The 18,571-nt window shown below is 33.0% G+C and overlaps 3 protein-coding genes across 3 annotated transcripts; all 3 read left to right on the forward strand.

Moving 5' to 3' along the window:
* Positions 1-1,336: 1,336 nt before the first annotated feature.
* On the forward strand, positions 1,337-5,412 carry LOC145618298 (serine/threonine receptor-like kinase NFP). The gene is made up of 2 exons (XM_081673071.1): positions 1,337-2,695; positions 4,637-5,412. The coding sequence occupies exons 1-2, from the start codon at positions 1,529-1,531 to the stop codon at positions 5,369-5,371; spliced, it is 1,902 nt and encodes a 633-aa protein (XP_081529197.1). The 5' UTR covers positions 1,337-1,528; the 3' UTR covers positions 5,372-5,412.
* A 2,350-nt stretch (positions 5,413-7,762) lies between these two features.
* LOC145617278 (serine/threonine receptor-like kinase NFP) lies at positions 7,763-11,499 on the forward strand. Its single transcript, XM_081671974.1, has 2 exons — positions 7,763-9,012; positions 10,429-11,499. The coding sequence occupies exons 1-2, from the start codon at positions 7,831-7,833 to the stop codon at positions 11,161-11,163; spliced, it is 1,917 nt and encodes a 638-aa protein (XP_081528100.1). The 5' UTR covers positions 7,763-7,830; the 3' UTR covers positions 11,164-11,499.
* An 884-nt stretch (positions 11,500-12,383) lies between these two features.
* Positions 12,384-15,475, forward strand: LOC145618582 (serine/threonine receptor-like kinase NFP). Its single transcript, XM_081673357.1, has 2 exons — positions 12,384-13,781; positions 14,710-15,475. The coding sequence occupies exons 1-2, from the start codon at positions 12,591-12,593 to the stop codon at positions 15,442-15,444; spliced, it is 1,926 nt and encodes a 641-aa protein (XP_081529483.1). The 5' UTR covers positions 12,384-12,590; the 3' UTR covers positions 15,445-15,475.
* The last annotated feature ends 3,096 nt before the right edge of the window (positions 15,476-18,571 follow it).

Raw genomic sequence — 18,571 nt, forward strand, 5'->3', positions numbered from 1 at the left:
ACAAGCATCATCCACATAAATTCACATAAATCGACGAAATTGAAACCAAAAACTAACTTCGTTAATTAAGGGAAAATCAAATAACTCACCTTGAGGAGAGAGAAGAACCAAATTGCAAACAGATTTCTCAGCTTGAAACCGCTAAAACATCACCGCGATAACCTCGGCTATATGAGAATTGTTCCCAATGGTCAATGGCTTTGTGATAAAAAGATCGTTTAATCTAATATTAATTGCGATTTCAGGAAAAAGAAATAAACAAAATTGAGGAAATGGATATTAAAGAGAGCTCACTGACGCTATAATCGCCGGGATTAAACCGGTGATCCGATCGTGAATGGCAGGCGAAGTTTGCAGATCTGGAAATAGCAGATCTGACGCTCCATCAATAAATCTGAAGAAAACAAGAAAAAAAAATTGTATGAACGAGAAAACAACTACAAAAATCAACATCAATTATTTTAAAATTAAGATTTTAGTTGAAATTACAACAAACAATAAAAATAAAATTGAAGAAGCATTTACCTCCCCTAATTTAGCATCCCGCATAAGATCAACCTCGGTGAGTTCTCACTAAGCCGGAAAACTACGGTCGACGGCGGAAGAACCGAGGTCAAAGCCGCTTCCATTAGAAGAGTCTCGTAGCTACAATTCACTATTCAAAAACGAAAATCAAAAATGAAAATTGAAAGAAACAACGAATTTCATGAATTTACAAATCTTACCTCGGAAGCTGGTGATTGGAGGATTGAAATCAGATTATCAGAAGGTTCTTCAATGGAGATCGTGAAATGCGGTTGAATGGAAAAGTGAGAGATAAAAGAGAGAGAAAGAGATTGAGATATGATCGCATGAATTAGGAGAGAGAATTGAGGTGAAGGTGAAGGTGAAGGTGAAGGAAGAGAGAGGAACAGAGATCAAAAGTGAAATGAGTGGTAAGGAGTAAAGCCAACATAAAAGTAACAATAAAAAGGGAAGATAAAGATGCATAGATAATTTGGCAGGGAGAGATTTGGGAAAGAAAATGGGCACAAAGGTCAAACCACCTATAACAACAAGCAAATCAATTGCAATACAAGGGCAAAATCGTAATTGTACTTTTTGAGGGGCAAAATTGTCATCACACTATTACTAAGGAGTTTACAACTTGCAAACTTCTCACTTTTAATAGTTATAGATAGTATACAAGTTTGACTCTTATATATCGTGCACAAGCATATAAAAAATAATGCCATAGCAAATACGTTTCCGGATGCTTATCAATTCCAACACTAAAATATTTATTCAACATAAGGCCCCTCAATGAAACTCTACATACCATGACCCCATGGCCCATGAACACTTGACCAATAATAGTAATCCTAGCTAATGCATTTCACAATCAAAACTTGACCATTCTTTTTCAAATTCATCTTCAACCAACACACACTTACCCTTTATATATGCATCCTCATTTCACAACCCAAAAAAAACCTTAAACACACTAAACCCTTAAACCAATCAATCCCACAAAAAAACACACACAAAAATGTTGTCAAAAATCCTTTATTTTTACTATCTAATTACCCTTCTTTTCCTCAACAAAATCCACCATTCAAACTCCCAACCAACCATTAACAAAAAACACACATTTGGCTACACTTGCAACACCAACACTAGCCAATACCCATGTCAAACCTATGTATTATACAGAGCCAAACCCCCTGATTACCTTGACCTAGCCTCCATTGCTGACCTCTTCAACGTAAGCCGGCTAACCATCTCTGAACCAAGCAACATAGCCAACCCGTCTTTCGGCCTCAACCCGAACCAACCCCTTTTCATCCCCATCTCATGCGGGTGCAACCCGGTTCGTAACCAAACCCTAAAGTCCATTTCCTTTGCTAACATGACCTACAACATAAAACCATCTGATACTTTCTATTATGTTTCATCTAATCATTTTGGCAACCTTACTACTTATGAAACTACTATGATTGTTAACCCTACTCTTGATATTTATAACCTTACTATTGGTAGTAATGCTTATTTTCCCATCTTTTGTAAGTGTCCTAACACTACTCAGCTTCAAAATCGTGTAAATTTCTTAGTTACTTATGTTTTTCAACCTAATGATAGTTTGAGTAGTATTGCATCCTTGTTTGGAGTAACAAGACAATCTATTGTTGATGTAAATGGGGATGATATAAGCCCTTTCGACACGATTTTCGTTCCGGTTTCGAAACTTGTTAAGCTCAACCAACCTCCTGGAGTTCCCACTAATCAAACAGTTGTGGTTTCTACTATTGTTGATCATAATCATAAAGGGGTTGTTGTTGGTTTAAGTGTTGGATTAGGTGTTTGTGTTGTGTTGCTTGTTTTGGTTTCTGGGTTGTTGGTTTATAGAGAAGTTGACAACAGGAAAAAGTCAAAGGAGAGAGATTTAGAAGGGATAAAACAGGGGAAGTTAGGAAAACAGGGGAGTGAGAGAAGGATTGTGAAGCAATTAGAACAGAATTTGTTGTTGGCTGATGTTTCTGATACATTGGATAAGTATAAGATTTATGAAATTGATGAGTTGAAGAAAGCTACTGATGGATTTGATGAGAAAAATGTGATTCATGGCTCTGTTTTCAAAGGTTGTATTGATGGGAAATTTTATGTTATTAAGAAGATGAAGTGGAATGCTTATGAAGAATTGAAGATATTGCAAAAGGTTAGTAATTTAGATTTATCCTTATTTTTTTCTAAGTATTTAAATTTAATTTATTGAATTTTTGTGTAAATGTTAATTTACAAGAATAAATACTTTTTACTAGCGAAATTAAATGATGAACCATAAAAAAGGGAAGTTTATGATTTCAAAAAAAAAAAAAAAGGAAGTTTATAAACTCACTCATCTTTGTACTTATTAGTAGTTAGATATGAAATGGTTCTTTAATTCTTTTAATATTTGTTAGAATAATTTATCAATGAAATATTAAATATCATTGTATGCTCATGACATACGATAGAAACCACCATAAATAACTTCGTACTAGATATAAGCCCGTGCGATACACGGTTTTAGTAAATCTTTTTGTTAATTTAAGATTTTTTTAATATGAAGATCATTCATTGGATATTTGGATAAAATTACTAATATCATAAGATGATTTTTTTATTTTAACACTAAAGTTATCTTTCGTAGGTTTATTTATTTTACGTGGCGCTTGAATGTAAAATCTCAAACCTCATTCTTTAATTATGCTTAAGTGACAATTTAATTTTTTTAAAAAATATATGGCAAATCATTTTATTTATTGGTTAAAATAAGTCCTTTGCAAATGCGTTTTTTATACTTGTTCTGTTTCAAAAATGTTAGTCTCATCTAGAATCTTTTAACTATTAAAAAAATTAGGGGGAATCTTCTAAATTTCTCTCTATATGTAAGGAAAAACATAGTGATATGAGATTTTGTTTTATTCGTTTCGATGAATACATTATTAGTATCTAATTTTTATAATATTTGCTAGGGAGATTAAAGATATTTACGATCAAAGATTTACATCCATATATGTAAAAAAAAGATAATTATTAGTTTTTTAAATAATTTATATTTTAATTTTTCACTATTCGTTATTTTTACGGCAAAATTCTTAAATCTCATTCGTCACTTTTTCTTAGGTGGCGAGTGAATTTTTTAATTCTAAAACAAATTATTAATCTAAAATTTCATTGGTCAAAATAATACCTTTTCTTATTTGGCGCGCCGAATTCTCTCCAAAACTGCCTACTTTATTTACTCCAAAAATGCCTACTTTATTTATATATATTAGATTTGTCAAAGTCACGTTTTTAGTCGAGGTACCCATTTTTAAATAGTTACTCAAACACATAAAAGGATTAAGGATAATTACATTCAACATGTTAAATAACTTCTGAGTGAATGACTGATCACTTAAGAAACTTTATACGGACTTGTAACGCTATATGTGTAAATGCATCATAAGCTTATTGACTATCTAGCTTAAATTATGCAAGATATTCTTTTGAAAATAAGATCCCCAGTTAGTTATAATTTCTTTTAAATTAAATTTAAAATCCTTGAAGAATAATGATGCCAAATTGCCAATGGGAAAAAACTTTCATGTGTATTGTGGAATAAAGATAGTAATAAACCAAACCTCTGTGATATGAGTGGATGAGAGACTAATATGACTTTAAAAGGTAGTCTTTTAAAAAATTAAACGAGGTTAGTAAAGATATCATTAGTAAACATAGTGGTTAGGTGGTAATTGTTGACTAATTATTGACTATAGATTCCATTAAGAAATTGTGATTTTATTAATATTATTGGAGGGTCTATTAACATAATATTATATTGCTATGATTGTACTTATTAATCATTTCTAAGCCAAGAGGTTGTGCAAGTGGATGATTCTTTGCAAATGGAAATTGCGAGCACAAACTACTTGTTAGTTGTTACTAGTACTATTTTTATGAATGTCATCTATACTCATATCATACTCAAATAGGAGTTTGTTAATTGAACTAGGTTGTTAGATGTTGTGTCACGTAAAGTTGTTAGAATGTTAAATCTTGTGTCATGTAAGGTGATCTGGTGTATGTGGATAAGTGGATTAATTAACGATATTGATCCTCCTATCTATTGCAGGTGAATCATGGAAACCTTGTTAGGTTGGAAGGGTTTTCCATAGACCCTGAGGATGCTAGTTGCTACCTTATCTACGAGTACATCGAAAATGGATCTCTTCATTCATGGCTACACGAAAACAAGGGAAAATTAAACTGGAAAGCTAGACTAAGGATTTCTATTGATATTGCAAATGGTCTTCAATACATCCATGAGCATACAAGACCTCAAGTGGTTCACAAAGACATTAAGAGCAGCAACATTCTCCTTGACGCCAATATGAGGGCTAAGATTGCCAATTTCGGGCTAGCAAGGTCCGGGTGCAACGCTATTACAATGCACATAGTAGGAACCCAAGGGTACATTGCACCTGAATACTTGACTGATGGTATAGTCTCTCCAAAGATGGACGTCTTCTCATTTGGAGTAGTCTTGCTTGAGTTGCTTTCAGGAAGGGAGGCCATCGACGAGGATGGAAAAGTACTTTGGGCTAGTGCCCATGAAATTTGGGGCTACACTGAAGATACCGAAAGGGTGAAGAAGTTGATGGAGTGGATAGACAAGTTCCTACAAAAGGAGTCATGCTCGGTTGATGCCTTGACAAACATGATGAATGTGGCAGTTGCCTGTGTGAATAAGGATCCCTCAAAGCGACCAAGTATGGTAGATGTTGTGTATGCATTGTGCAAGAGTGATGACCTCTTTTATGATATTTCAGGAAATGAGTTTAGTACATCTCCTATTAGAGCAAGATAGAGCAAAAGTTATTAGTTGAAATAATGCAATAGATTGTATGATTGTGGCTTATTTATCCTCTCAATTTCTTGTGTTTCTATATTATTTGTAACTTTGTGTTGTGAGAAATGATACATAATTTGAAGTTTTAAGTTGTGAATTAAGGCCACATTTGTGTTGGAAATATTTGAGGGTTTAAAGGGTAAGAATGGGCCGCGATGAGCAAGCTTTCATGTCGGGTCAGCAAGCATCATGCTTTAGTGAGCTATGCTATGAACTGACCAAGGAACACTTGTTCGCCTTAATTGGTTTACACAATTTTTAAATAAAACGTCGTTATAAAGTGACAGTAAAATGCGCAAAAGTTACACTAAAACGCACAAAAGTTACTCTGCCATATATAAGAGTTATTTATGCTTCATTGATAAATTTGACAAAAGTGACACTAAATTTGACAAAAGCGACACTAAATTTGACAAAAGTGAACCCGATGTACAGTAAATTATTGAAAACCGGGTGTATACAAAAGTGATTGATTGATTTATTGGCCTGAATTATTACGGGAGTATATTTTTATTTTTGTCTTCTCTAGTATTCCCTCTGTTTTATTCAAATGTCAAAAATCCTTATTTACTTCATTAGTATATTATTACTTGCGCCGAGTATTAATAGCAATGGTGAAAAGTAATAAAATGTGATAAAATTGGAGTTGGTAGAAAAGGCAAAAGTAAGTATAGGTGAGGAGTGAAAGTATGAAAAATATTAAAATATGATATGAGAGGATAACTAGTAGGAAAAAAATAAGTAAAATATTGTTAAAATTTTCCAATTTAAGAAATAGAGCAAGTAATAAAATGCAGTTTCAAAAGAAAAATGGAGAAGTAATAAAACATAGAAAGATTTATACACCGCTATTTCAGAATAAGCAATGCGATCAAATTACACACTTGCTAATCTTTTATTTCGACCCTAAAAATTAGGGTTAAAAAAAAACCCTAAATATTAGTTACATTAATAAAAAGTTATTAAAAAAAATTAAATATTAAGAAACTTTATATCAATATCATCTTAAAAACATATAAAATCAAAATTACTCAAATTTAATACTCCTTATATATAAATGGTACCGGTAAAAAAATATATCAATTGTGTCAGTTATTATGGAACGAAAGAAATATGAAACAAATGTGGTAAACCTTCTACTCCGTATAATCGTACTCATTTCATTTTAAAATAAATGGTCTTAGCTTAATTTTTACTCTATTCACATACACTATTTTTTTCTATTACTCAGTATTTCATTACGCACAAGATGAATAGAGTCATCGACAAATTGACATTTGTTTTGATTGAAACATAAGAGTGATTGTTTGGGAATTGGGATGACATCTCGAAATTAAAAGACCATCTAAATTAGACACGAAAGACAAAGTAGAAATAGAAGTGTAAAAATTCAACGCCCTCTTTTGAACGCCGCCTTTGATAATTCTACACCACACGACAAGCCAGCCACATCCCACATGAGTTGGGCAACAGGTCACAGGTGATCTAATACCCCTCTCATCAATGCTAAATTTGTTGGAATAATCTTCCTAGGCTCATTGACGGTGGGTTGGGGGGGGGGGGGGGGGGGGGGGGGGGGGGAGTTCCTATTGTTTAACTAAAGTATAACAATTTTTATCCCTTTAAGAGTATCTTTTACGGAGTAATTAATAATGAGTTTGCTTGTATTGTAATGTGTAATTTTTGATAAATACATGCTATGTAGATTAATATGATCAATCTAATACTACTACATTATAAGTGTTTTTTAAAGGAAATATAAGTTAGTAAAATGGTAACTTTTGTATTGTATATGAGTAACCTTAAGCACCTTCTACACGTCCTCAATTCACTACCAAAATACTCTTAGAGTCTTAGGGTAACTATGAATCTCAATCCTTACAACTGTCTTGGTCTACTATATATGTGCGGGCTAGATACTATGAGAGAAAGGGGAAGGGTAAGGGATCTCCATTTTTAGAGTGTCTCTAGTAGAGATTGAAATTCTAATATCAAGGTTGGAAGGTACAATCCTTCCCACTAAACCAAACTTAGTTTGTTAATATCTACTATGTATATTGTATATGCCTTTGGTAGCTATATAATTTGTTGTTCGATCTAAGAATATCTTAAGGAATAGGACCTGTATCTTGAGAGGCCTCTCATACTTGTAATTAAGATGAGAAAGAAAAAGAAGAATAGAAAATTCCTACTGCACAGTTCTGTTATTTTTGTGCAATTGACTTGACTAACCACTTTCAGTGTCCACCTTCTTATCTGAAAAAGAGTGAAAACACAATTTGTTCAACATAAAGGGGGGACCCCAAAATGACAGACTCCCATGACCAGTACTAATGCAGTTCACATCCAAACTCATAAAAATGACAACCAATTTTTGAGCTTTCACAATTTCACAAAAAAAACCCAAAATCCCAAAAATGTTCCCAAAAACTCCTCATTTGAGTCAATTCTACTGTCTAATTCTGCTACTTTTCCTCAACATAATCCACCATTCAAATTCTCAACCATCCACAAATGGCTACACTTGCTCAATCAACAGCACAACCACCAATTTCCCATGTCAAACCTATGTATTATACAGAGCTAAACCCCCAAATTTCATAGACCTTGCTTCAATTGCTGATGTCTTCAATGTCAGCAGATTAACAATCTCAAAACCCAGTAATATTTCAAACCCATCTTTATCTCTTCTCCCAAATCAACCCCTTTTCATCCCCATTTCTTGTGGGTGCCACCCAGTTCAGAATCAAACCCTCAAATCCATCTCTTTTGCTAATATGACCTATACTTTCAAAAAAGATGACACCTTTTACTATGTTTCTACTCAAATTTATGGTAATCTTACTACTTACCAATCTACTATGATTGTTAACCCTAATGATGATGTTCTAAATCTTACTAATGGGGGTGATTACTATTTTCCTATTTTTTGTAAGTGTCCTAATAATACCCAGTTGAGGAATAATGTTAATTTCTTGGTTACTTATGTTTTTCAGCCTGGTGATAGTTTGAGTAGTATTGCATCTTTGTTTGGAGTAACTAGGCAGTCTATTGTTGATTTAAATGGGAATGATTTTAAGCCTTTTGATACAGTTTTCATTCCGGTTTCGAAACTTGTTAAGCTTAATCAACCCCCTGGTGTTCCTACTAATCAGACTAATAGTGGAAGTAATCAAACAATTATTGTTAATAGTAACAATGATCATAAAGGGGCTGTTGTTGGTTTAGGTGTTGGATTAGGTGTTAGTGTTCTGTTGCTTGTTTTGGTTTCTGGGTTGTTGGTTTATAGGGAAAATGAGTATAAGAAAAAGTTAAAGGAGAGAGATTTTGAGGTAATTAGTAGGCAGGAAAATGTAGGGAAAGGTAGTGAGAGGAGGATTTTGAAGCAATTAGAACAGAATATGTTGTTAGCTGATGTTTCTGAAACTTTGGATAAGTATAAGATTTTCGAAATCGATGAATTAAGAAAGGCTACTGATGGATTTGATGAGAGGAAGGTGATACAAGGTTCTGTTTATAAAGGTTGTATTGATGGGAAATTTTATGCTATCAAGAAGATGAAGTGGAATGCTTATGAAGAATTAAAGATCTTGCAGAAGGTATATCTATTTTTTTGTCCTTGTTCAATCTTTATGTGTATTTTTTGTGATGATTTTTGTGTATGTATTTAGTATCTTGAGATTCAGCTAGTATATAGTATTTCTATATATGGAGTATATGCTAATTTGCAGCCTTGTTTACACAAGAATCATTGTCCCCAAAGCATGTAAATTATTTGTCTAGTTCATTCTTGGATAATATATTGATGTGTTGTATGAATTCATGTAGTATTCTGTCATTTTTTTGGTTAGGTTGGATTTGATATTAATAGGTTTTGTTTAAATGATGTATGTTTGATAGTTAATAGGTTGATCTTTGGATCAGCAAGAAGCAGACGAGTCCTTAAATTATTACTAGAGCCACTGGAATTAGTCCAATTAGATATAAGAATGTACCACCAAAACAGTCCAAGGTACCCCCAAAATTGTGCTTATGCACCTGGCCATACCAAGATTATGAAGTACTACTACTCCCATCCATTAATTGTTTCATTCATGTCCGAGCTAACAAGCTTGCTGTATCCCAAACAAACCATAAATTTGAATTAGTTCTTTGATGTGATTGCAAGTACCTCAAGTATATTTAATAAGGGGCCAAAGTCGGTTGTACAAAAGTCTTTGAAGTGTGATTGAAACAGGGGAAAAAACAAGTGTCCTGTGGAATTAGAGAGTAAAAACCGTGATGTGGATTAGAGTCTAAGACATAGAAAGGCGGTTTTCTTAGCTAAACTAATATTAAATAATACATCAATATTATAACTAGGGTTTAGGTGTTGATTTTTGACTCATTATTGACTATAATCTATTTGAAATTGTGATTTTATTATTGGAGGTTTGCTTAAAGAATTGTTTATATGGTTGGTTGAATAATTTAACAACTAATGTCAGTGGACAGTGTGTTAGATTGAATTAAAATAAAAACTCTGCTGATTTATATTATTGAACTTCTTGGAATTATTAGTTTGTCTTGGAAGCATCACTGTTAGCACTTAGCATTATTTGATAAAATTCTAGAATTTTTTTCTGCCAAATTGTTGTTATTATACCATGAGCTATATTTGATGAATTTTAGAATTTTTTTTTTCTGCCAAATTGTTGTTTTAATACCATGGGCTATATTTGATGAATTTTAGAATTTTTTTTCTGCCAAATTGTAGTTTTTATACCATGAGTTAAAATAGATGTGCAGTATACAATGAACTAGTTCAAATTACTCTGCAAGTTTTAGACTAGCTACTAAATTTCAATGTCTCGTCGACTTGGTGTTACCTTTTTTACAGCTTTTCTTCGGAAGGATGGGGGAAATCGCTGAAAATCCTTTATTTAAACGAGGAAATAATATGACAATTAAATTCGAGTGGAAATAGAATGATTAAGATTTTTAATCTTGATACAATTTCCTCCTGTTGTTTGCAGGTGAATCATGGAAATTTGGTCAGATTGGAAGGATTTTCCATAGACCCTGAAGATGCAACTTGCTATCTAGTATATGAGTTCATCGAAAATGGGTCTCTTCATTCATGGCTACACGAGAACAAGGGAAAATTAAACTGGAAAACTAGACTAAGAATTTCTATCGATATTGCAAATGGCCTTCAGTACATCCATGAGCATACTAGACCTCAAGTGGTTCACAAAGACATTAAGAGCAGCAACATTCTCCTTGACGCCAACATGAGAGCTAAGATTGCCAATTTTGGGCTAGCAAGGTCTGGGTGCAATGCTATTACAATGCACATTGTAGGAACCCAAGGGTATATTGCACCTGAATACTTGACTGATGGTATAGTCTCTCCAAAAATGGACGTCTTCTCATTTGGAGTAATTTTGCTCGAGTTGCTATCAGGTAGAGAGGCCATCGACGAGGAAGGAAAAGTACTTTGGGCTAGTGCCCATGAAATTTGGGACTGCACTGATGAAGCTGAAAAGGTGAAGAAGTTGATGGAGTGGATAGACAAGTTCCTTCAAAAGGAATCTTGTTCGGTTGAGGCCTTGACAAACATCATGAATGTGGCTGTTGCTTGTGTTAATAAGGATCCCTCAAAACGGCCAAGTATGGTAGATGTTGTGTATGCATTGTGCAAGAGCGATGACCTCTTCTACGACATATCTGGAAATGAGTTTTCTACATCTCCCATTACAGTAAGGTAGAACAAAAAAGGTAAATTTAGGTTGAGATACTGCCTGTAGTGGTGAAGTCTTTGATCTGTAGATAGTATAAATATGTGATTGCTTGCTTTATAGATGAATTTTTTGTTGTTTACCTTAAACTTATTTATTGGTTATTTGGTATTAGAGAAACAAATGCAAATAATAATGTATTATAGGAGAAGATAAAGCTTGTGTTAGGCTGTTAGCGGGATGATAGATTATATATAGAGAGATTTGTGATAGTCTCATATTTTGGTGGCCTTTTATGTACTCTGTCCAAATAATCTGTACATATGTTTCTTCTTAGCCAAAGGGTGTTAATTTTAGATGTGTGGAGGCATTAGCTTTGTATTGATATGCATTTCTAAATTACCTCTTTTTTTTATATATAAGATTTATTATGTACTTATAATCAAATGTAGTAATGGTCAAAAATGTTCTCTTTTAACTCTTAATTTGAACTTAATTATTCTGGCACGAATATGCACGAACAAAACAACATGATATATCACTATGTGTAATAGGCTTAGATCATACTACGTATATATTTGAAAATACGATCAGGCACAATTTGATAAATCAAAGCACGCATATATAAAGTAATATTGGCATAAGCACGCAAGCTGACATGCAATGGGACATGGAGATGGGCAATTGGACTGGTGTAGACTTGATCAAAGCTAACCCGATCTGAATACTGCCAGGTTTGAGCAAAATTTTGAAACTTATCTAGGCCTTTTTTTGAAAATAGATTTGAGCTACCTAAAAATTCAATTTGATTTAAAATTTTGGCCCGAAATAGCATGTTTTGGCACTGTTTTTCGGCCTGAAATGGACCAATATTTTGGGCAAATTCCGGCCCGTGATCACCTCTAAACACAAATTCCGGCCGGTGTCTAAGCCACCCTTTTGAGAATTTCAACATAGCAAGTAAACAGTGGATTGAGCTAACCAATTCCAAAGCACGCATGTGAGCCTAATACGAGCCACAGTCCAAAACCATCTTTAAAAGCGAGACTTTAACATTGTATTGAGATTTGAGAGGCAATCATGAATACATGAGGGGAACAAGAGAGAGGGATAATACAAGAAGAAAATTCTTCTGCAGAGTTCCATTCAACTGGTGCAATTGATCAACCACTTCCAATGTCTAACACATCCTTATCTCAAGACTAAAGACACAATTTCTGATTTCCTCATTAGAAGGGGCCCAATAAATAACAGACTCCCATGACTAGTACTTATGCAACTAACATTCAAACTTATAATAGGAATAACAGCCAAGCAAGATAACCAATTTTTGACAATTCTACTATTGAGAATTCACTAAACTTAATACAGAGTATACCTTCATTCCTTCAATTCACATTCACCAATTCACCTATAAATAACACATTAAAAAATCAATACAAAGAATCCCAAAAAAAATGTTGCCAAAAATCTCTCATTTGAGTAATTTCAACTGTCTAATTCTGCTACTTTTCCTCAATATAATCCACCATTCAAAATCTGAACCAACTACAAATGGCTACACTTGCACAATCAACAGCACAACCACCAATTACCCCTGTCAAACCTATGTATTATACAGAGCTTCATCCCCTAATTTCTTAGACCTTGCTTCAATTGGTGACATCTTCAATGTCAGCAGACTTTCAATCTCAAAACCCAGTAATATTTCAAACCCATCTTCATCTCTTCTCCCAAATCAACCCCTTTTCATCCCCATTTCATGTGGTTGTCACCCAGTTCAAAATCAAACCCTCAAATCCATCTCTTTTGCTAATATGACCTATACTTTCAAACCAAATGACAATTTCTATTATGTTTCTACTCAAATTTATGGTTATCTTACTACTTATGAATCTACTGATATTGTTAACCCAAATCTTGATGTTCATAATCTTCCTGTTGGGGGTGAATATAGTTTTCCTATATTTTGTAAGTGTCCTAATAATACCCAGTTGAGGAATAATGTTAGTTTCTTGGTTTCTTATGTTTTTCAGCCTGATGATAATTTGAGTAGTATTGCATCTTTGTTTGGAGTAACTAGGCAGTCTATTGTTGATGTAAATGGGGATGATCCTAAAGTTTTTGATACAGTTTTCGTTCCGGTTTCGAAACTTGTTAAGCTTAATCAACCAATTCAACCTCCTGGTGCTCCTAATAATCAGACTAATAGTGGGAGTAATCAGACTATTGTGGTGAATAGTAAGAGTGATCATAAAGGGGCTGCTGTTGGTTTAGGTGTTGGAATGGGTGTTAGTATTTTGTTGCTTGTATTGGTTTCTGGGGTGTCAATTTATAGGGAAGTTGACTACAGGAAAAAGTCAAAGGAGAGAGAGTTTAAGGTGATTAATAAGCAGGAGAATGCAAGGAAAGGTAGTGAGAGAAGGATTTTGAATCAATTAGAACAGAATTTGCTGTTGGCTGATGTTTCTGACACTTTGGATAAGTATAAGATTTATGAAATTGATGAATTGAGAAATGCTACTGATGGGTTTGATGAAAAGAGTGTGATTTATGGTTCTGTTTATAAAGGTTGTATTGATGGGAAATTTTATGCTATTAAAAAGATGGAATGGAATGCTTATGAAGAATTAAAGATCCTGCAAAAGGTATATCTCATTTTTAACTTGTTTTTTTTAATTTTTTCCTTTTTTTCTTTTTTTTCTTTTTTTTGGATGTATGGAGTATTTTTTTTAAGAAAAAAATTCAATAGAAAAATCAATTAATTAATAAAAAATTACTCCCTAGTCCCTATACAACATCTATAAAAGTTTTTTGAATTTTACAATTAATACAAGTACACAATGCAATAGATTGAATAAATTGTTCTTTCGGACTGTAGAAAAAAGTAAGAACTTATCTTTAAGGAGAGAAAACATTTGCCTTAGAAAAGGACGAGCTTTTATAAGATATAATCCGATAAAAGTCCCTTAAAAATTCAGCATGGAGTCTATGGTACTATAGATCGGAGAGCTGAGAGGGGATGGAAGAGCTAAATTTCCATAGTTAGGTGAATCGTTGCCGGATCATTTTACAGTAGTTGTTTGAAAAATGACTACCACATTATTTTAGTGATATATAATATGATTGGTTTATGTTTTCACCTTATTAAATGGTCACAATCAGTCTTATTATATCTACAATGCAAATATATTTTTTGCCAACATAAAATAAATTTTTTTTCTAGAAACTATAAAATAAAAATAAAAATAACATAAATGAAACTAAAAATTTGATAAATAAAAAAAAAGTTGATAAAACTATTTTATACCTTAAGTAAAGTAATATAATTAATTATCTGGAAAAAATATATCAAATATGAACAATATATATAACCATGAAAACCTTATGATAGTCATATTTCAAATGACTACTGTAAAATTTTCAATCGTTTCCCCTGGAGTAGCACATTCTTGGGTGATTATTGAGATATATGTGTGATATTGGATTGTTATATAATCAGAGTGCACGTAGTAATATGTCATGAAGTAATTAGCTCATGATGCAATTTAAATATTTTCTCCCTGTCATTTGCAGGTGAATCATGGAAACTTGGTCAGATTGGAAGGATTTTCTATAGACCCTGAAGATGCTACGTGCTACTTAGTTTATGAGTTCATCGAAAATGGCTCTCTTCATTTTTGGCTACACGAAAACAAGACAAAATTAAACTGGAAAGCCAGACTAAGAATTTCAATCGATATTGCAAATGGTCTTCAATACTTTCATGAGCATACTAGACCACAAGTCGTTCACAAAGACATTAAGAGCAGCAATATTCTCCTAGACGCCAACATGAGAGCCAAGATTGCCAATTTCGGGTTAGCAAGGTCAGGGTGTAACGCTATTACAATGCACATTGTAGGCACCCAAGGGTATATTGCACCTGAATATTTAACTGATGGTGTAGTCTCTCCAAAAATGGACGTCTTCTCATTTGGAGTAGTTTTGCTCGAGTTGCTATCAGGTAGGGAGGCCATCGATGAGGAGGGAAAAGTACTTTGGGCTAGTGCCCATGAAATATGGGACTACATTGATGAGACCGAAAAGGTGAAGAAGTTGATGGAGTGGATAGACGAGTTCCTACAAACGGAATCTTGTTCGGTTGAGGCCTTGACAAATATGATGAATTTGGCTGTTGCTTGTGTTGATAAGGATCCCTCAAAGCGGCCGAGTATGGTAGATGTTGTGTATGTGTTGTGCAAGAGTGATGATCCCTTTTATTATACGTCGGGAAATGAGTTTTCTACATCTTCCTTTACATCAAGATAGAACGGAAAAATGTTTAGGTTGAGATGCATGTAGTCCCTGTATGTAGATGGTTGTTAAACAAATGAACACTAATAGTTTGTTTGTTGATAATGAATTTCCTAGTTAATAACATTATTAAAAACTTGTAAATCACAATTTAGGATTTCTTGACAATTAACACCTACAATTGTTGCTGTTTTAGGAAAATGAGGGAAGACCGTTTGTGAGCCCATCATGACGTCATCTTTCAAAATGGTGGAAAGTTTAATCATTATCATAAAATGTAGGTGGTAAATTTTAATAAAAATACGGTAAGTGGTAATTCCTAAAATAGCAACAATTGTATATAATAATTGTCAAAAAATCCCACAATTTATTCCAAAGATAGATTATCTCTACGACACTACTCTGGTGAAAGAGTGTCAATTGTCAAACACTAAGTACAGTAGTCGTTAATTGCCATTAATTGCATGGGCCTATTAAATTTATTTTGGGCTCAAAACTTATGGGTGCTGGAACTAGAAGTCAAAGTGTATTGGTGGCTTTTCTTCCAAGACAAACAACGGCGGCAACCCCCCCTACTTGTCTAAGTCTCCTCCGTTGACCGTTGCTATTGTCCCTCCCCATAGTTCGAATAAGTACGGAGTAATAAATGGGTTAACATTAAGATATTTGGTCTATAAGGGCGAGTGATGAGAATCGATCAAATGATCATCTAAAATTAGGAGGGAAGCTCTAGCTACTTGAGCTACCCTATCTTAGTAGGCGCTAATCAATTCACTTTGTCTATAAGAAACGACAAATTGAATTGACATCTAAGTATCTAACTAATTAATTAAACGTTTAGGTTTATTAGTGTCAATATTCGACACATTTTTTTTATTTATTTTTTTTTTTTTTCATTCTTGCATGTCAACTAATTACTTTAGAGAATAGAGTAATGAACTACATCACCTCTACATTATGTACAACGTACAAAATCCAAAAAAGGGGCAAATGGATATACTTGGAATCATCTCAAAAAAAAAATATACTTATTGCAAAAAAAACCTAACAAACGCCAATGTTGTAATTTTTTAGCATCAAGAATCAAGATACTTGTAATCTAGTATTAGTTGTAGATGACTACATAATGTATGAGGTCAGATTTTAGAGAGCATGTAAAAAGAAAAGAGAAAGAAACAAAGAATGTGCTTTACAGTTAAATTGAAGGTGTTAAAGATGATGGATTACGTAGTTAATTAATTAATCTAGTGGATTTCATATTTGGGTCTGAGTATGATTGCAATGTTTGTCATCATAGATTGGAGCTAGCTCACAATTCTTTACCTGCATTCTTCTTGATCCTACTCAACGCCTTTATTGTTTTTTTTTTATTTCTCGACTTTTTACACTATTTATATCCATATGTTAATATTTATTAACTTTGACTTTTTTTATTTTTTTTATTTTTTACTACAATGTAATACAAAAAACACAAGTATTATTATGTAAGATGTTGTATTATCATGTAAGATATTGTTAAATTAGTACTAATATATATTTTCACAATAAAAAGAATTGTTATAATATTTTGACTTCTAAAATAGTTGACCTTTTTTTTACTTTTACACTGTTAATATACTCATTTTAACTATAATAATCTTATAAATTTATTAGTAGAATTAAGGATAAGGGAATCTCCACCTCAAAAATGTCTCCAATAAAGTTTGATATGAAGTAACGTAATATACTTCCTCTGTTTTCTTTTAGATGCAACACACACTTTTTCACGGTATTTAAGAATTGTGGGGTTCACATTATATAATACACATTAAAATGGGATGAGTGGTTGTTGGTAGTGTAATTTAGTGGGCCATGTGCTTTAAATAAGGGAAATAGTATGGTTTTTCCCTAAAGTAACTTTCCTTTTATAGTGTGTCGCAAATATTGTGACATTTCCTATTTAGGAAAGTGTTGCAAGTAAAAGAAAACGGAGGAAGTATAATTTTTACGGAGTAAATTATAAAAAGTAGCTATGACATCATTTTATATCATAAAGTTTATGTTCTCATATCAGATCAATCGTATTCATCAATGTGGCATGTGTGCGTGGTATGTCATAATCAAAAATGTCAAAATTAAAAGAACCCAATCGTGGCAAAAACTCTAAAAAGGTGCCTAAAAGTCTCTTTTTCACTACAAAATTCTTGTTGTATGTTTACATTGGCTCCTCCTTTAAACTATGGTACAGGTAGGCGTCCATCATATCATAATGACTCGATTTGCTCCAGCCTACGGGTGGCAATTAATGGATAGGAATTAAGGGTATGTTTTGATTTATTGAATTGAGCTGAACTGAAATAAACTAAACTGAATAGAGCTAAAATGAATTGTTTATGAGAGAAAGAAATTTGGAACTAAACTGAACTGATTGGAACTTAAGTGAACCAAAGAGAATGAACAACCCTAAATCGACTGATGTTTCAAGCCTTCAGCCACCAACAATTTATCCGCCAGCCGATCCATGCAATTAAACTACGGTGGAACGAAGCGGGGCATAGCCACTCCAACACAATTCAATATTTGATGTTTTCTACGATAAAACACAATTCAATCGCTAACATTGCAAATATTAGACATTAGATTATTAAAAATAAAATTACTCCCTCTATTCCTATTGTGAGAGAAATATATGTGGTCAAACCGTAATCAATAAATTAAAAGGAACAAAGGGATTAATTATTTTATTTATTTTTTTAGATATTTAATTGATGGGTGGATGGGTTGGATGGAATTCCATCCAAATCTGACCTGATCTATCTCTCGGATCCATCAATCATTTGTTTAATTTAAGGCTTGTTTGGTTCACCTTATTTTTGCTTATCTGAACTTATTTGATCTGGTCTGGTCCGATCTGATCTAGTTTGATTTGATCTAATGTGATTGTTTGATTAGATTAAACTTTAACCTTAAATGTACGATAATCTATAAGGAAAAAACATATGAAGTGGGATCTTGTTAGATTCGTGAAAATGTGTATTTTATTAATATGTAATTTTCACAATTTTTTTAAATATGAAATTAAAGATATTTAGCAATAAAAAAATCTGATCTAAACTTATTTTTCTAATCTGATTTGAACTTATTTTTTCTTAAATAAATAAAA

Source organism: Chenopodium album, chromosome 26 (genome assembly GCF_948465745.1).
Source record: "Chenopodium album chromosome 26, dcCheAlbu1.1, whole genome shotgun sequence".
NCBI classification, from domain to species: Eukaryota; Viridiplantae; Streptophyta; class Magnoliopsida; order Caryophyllales; family Amaranthaceae; genus Chenopodium; species Chenopodium album.